The sequence below is a fragment of the Stegastes partitus genome, unplaced genomic scaffold (genome assembly GCF_000690725.1).
Source record: "Stegastes partitus isolate 25-593 unplaced genomic scaffold, Stegastes_partitus-1.0.2 Scaffold66, whole genome shotgun sequence".
NCBI lineage: Eukaryota > Metazoa > Chordata > Actinopteri > Pomacentridae > Stegastes > Stegastes partitus.
This window is the reverse complement of record NW_007577797.1, coordinates 790580-793860: the sequence shown is the minus strand read 5'-3', so window position 1 is coordinate 793860 and position 3281 is coordinate 790580. Positions and strand designations below refer to the sequence as shown.

Here is a 3281-nt window from a genome sequence, read left to right as displayed (position 1 = left end):
ACCACGTTGACACTGAGGTGTGTAGTTTGTTAGATTTGTTCATGTCTCAGGGTGAGGTGAGAAATCTAACACAGGCTTTGACCTGGGTGTCCTAGGAGCTGACCACATCTCAGCGGAGTGGAGGGAACGTCCTGCAGATGATGTATGAGAAGCCCGAGCGGTGGGCCTACACCTTCCAGAGCTACGCCTGCATCAGCCGGGTACGGGCCCAGATCCGATCGGCCACCGGGAAGCTCCGAGAGGCAGAGAACCCCGTGCAGTTCTTCGAGCGGTCCATCTACAGCGACAGGTATCAGCGACCAAACTGGAAAATGTTTAAATTTAATTAAATAGGAGGAAATTCATGATACGCATACTTTAAACTTGTTAGTTCCTTCAAAGTAAGCATAGTCAGAAATCTGAAGGCTGGAGCCTCCTGTGACATCATTCTCCTCCAGAATTGTTTTCGGGTTCAAACATGTATGGCTGAATCCCTCCAATATGACACCTTGCCATTGTGTAGTGTAGAGTAGCTTTACAGTGTTTGACCTGAGTTGTAGGTGAGCTGGTGTGCTTGAGCTGCAGCGAGTGACGCATGGAGAAGAGGGAGAGGACTTCCTAGCTCCACACCTTCTAAAAGGGATAATTGTGTATGGTTACATCTAACTATTTTAGGGTAGGAAGGGATTGTTTTTCATGGAAAAAAATATGTACAGTTGTCCTCAGATGTATTCAAACCCTTCCATTAAAGAAAAGGCAAAATTCACAATAGTCACAGAGATTAGTTTTTAGGGGTTAAATCAATAAACGTAGTGGAACTTTAACTCCTCAGTGAAAACAGTGTTTGAAAGCTGTTGCTTTAATGCTGAAACAGTTTGTTAAAATTGAACCTTTAACAGTTCCAATAAAGATCTAATTCAGGGGATTTCATTCTGAGACTGTGGTTCTCCCATTAGACAAAGCTTTGAAATGAAGCCCCCAAGTTTATTCACTTAGTTTCATTTAATTCCAGTGTGTAAAAGATCATGATTATGATATTTGATCTCACAGACACTCAACAACTGAGACATGATAGCCAAATATTGCTGCTTGACATAGCTTCAGACAACACAAAATAGATTTCAAAAGGTCTGTCTTAAGGCATCTCATAGTTTCTGACTTTGAGAAAATGGGGAAAACAATAAAATTCCCCACAGCCATTGTATCTCTGAACTCTCTTTAACCAAATAACATCATCAAATGAGCCACAACATTAAAACCGCCTGTCCAGTAATGTGTGGTATGTCAGAGACAAGGTCAGAGATATATTAATAATTCATTTAGCAGCTGGATGTCATGAAGAGAAAAGGAACAGTGTAAGGCACAAACACTACATGCATTTCAAATGTGTAGGTTTTTGCATTTTATATTGCTGTAAACTAAAAAAAATTGAGGAGGCAGCTCTGTAAATTCTTATACATTGTGAAGGCCATTTGTTTTTCCTCACCCATGAATATAGCAGTTATATGAACACACAGCTTCAAGAGTTCAGAGTCCTAACATAGTCCTTCTTGTTGAAAGCTCACGTCTATCCTTCTCTTGTATTCTGCTTGTCTTAGGTACATCTTTGCAGCCAACCTGTACGAGAGTGAATGCCTGAACGAGACTGAATGGTCTGTCTACCAGGACTGGCATGGCTGGCTGCACAACCAGTTTGGCAAGCACATCGAGCTGGACGGCATCATCTACCTCAGAGCTGCACCGGAGGTACCCTCCCTACTTCCCCCAGCTCCTTTTCCTTACTAACTAACTACCTTTACTAATCTAAATGAGGTGATTTTGTTATGTAAAACAGAGATTTTTATTATTAAAAAAACAACAATTTCCTTCTGGTTTTTTTTGCTACTTGTAGAGATGTTTAGAGAGATTACACATGAGAGGCAGAGCGGAGGAGCAAGACATCCCTCTGGAGTACCTGGAGAAGCTCCACTTTAAACACGAGAGCTGGCTGCAGCACAAGACGATGACGTGAGCAAACACATGTGCACCCACGCAGACTCTCCTTTGCATCACAAATTGGCTGCATTTTTGAGAGAACAACACATGTATTATAGGAGAAGAGCGTCACACTGTAACAGTTCTCTGAATGTTGATGGGCATCAGAAGAAAGACCCCATTCATGCAACAACCTGGAGGCAACTTAAACTTTAACTGTTTAATACATGTGATTTGCATCTGCCACATTTATTTCTCTGAAGGATGGATGAAGCAGGAAATGGGCTGTTTCTCTCATTCATTTCCTTACAAAGTTAAATGACCTGAAATTGTCAAACATCACTAACTACTTGTGCCACATCCCCTCTGCCCACAGCATGGAGTTTGAGTATCTGAACAACGTGCCGGTCCTGACCATAGACGTGAATGAAGACTTTAAGGCAAACACTAGCAAGAGTGCTGACATGATCGAGAAGGTGAGTCACAGTGTATTTCAATGAACACATTTGTTTCCATCCAGATTCATTTTAGCTGAAACTTACAGGAGAAAGTTGCAGGTTGTATTTCCAGTTTGTGTTACTTTATACTTCTACTTTACTGGATTTCAGAGACAGATGCTGTACTTTTTTATTTCAGTGCAATTTCTACCATGCTAACAGCTGGAGTTTATACAATAAGTAATTATTTAAAAAAATAAAGTAATATAAATCTAATATGCTGTAATGTCAAAAAAACAAAACTGTCATTTGGGCTTCAATTGAAGTCTGCTGAATATTTCTCAATGAATTAATTACGTGTTTGATCTATATAATGTTAGAAAATGATGAAATGTTGATCAGTGTTTTCTAAAGAGGACAAATGTCATGTTTTGTCCACAACCTAAAGATATTCAGTTTATTCTAATTTAGGAAGCTGGATTTTTTTTCTTAGAAATGTACAAAAAGACAATTATTTAATTATTAAAATAGTTGGTGATTTACTTATTGGTTGGCAACCAAAAACAGTCAAACTAGGCTCCAACTAAACCAGCTGTAATATTGTTTACATGTTAAAGCATCAGTAACAGTGAGTTAACATTACACAAAATATAACATTATTTAATTTATAGAATTACAAAGTCTCCAGTTTATTAATTCTAATTCTTTAAGTCTAATATTGAGCCTTAAAATAAGTGCATGTTTCAAATATACATTGGGTTTAACGGCTATAAAACAGTGTCACTGTTTTTGAAAGACCCTGTAGCACAGCAATGAAAACAAGAAAAGTGATGCTTGATTTCACAAAATTCTTAAAACCAGGTAGTTTGTTTGAGAATCAGAACTTTTAAG

General features: G+C 38.7%; 1 protein-coding gene across 1 annotated transcript in view; it reads left to right on the top strand.

Annotated features, from left to right (window-relative positions):
• The window catches only part of dck (deoxycytidine kinase), a 13733-nt gene that overhangs the window by 3854 nt on the left and 6598 nt on the right, over positions 1-3281 (top strand). The window contains exons 3-6 of the mRNA XM_008276172.1: positions 96-289; positions 1578-1725; positions 1871-1986; positions 2330-2429. Of these exons, the coding sequence (XP_008274394.1) occupies positions 96-289; positions 1578-1725; positions 1871-1986; positions 2330-2429 (558 nt within the window). The remainder of the gene's footprint in view (positions 1-95; positions 290-1577; positions 1726-1870; positions 1987-2329; positions 2430-3281) is intronic.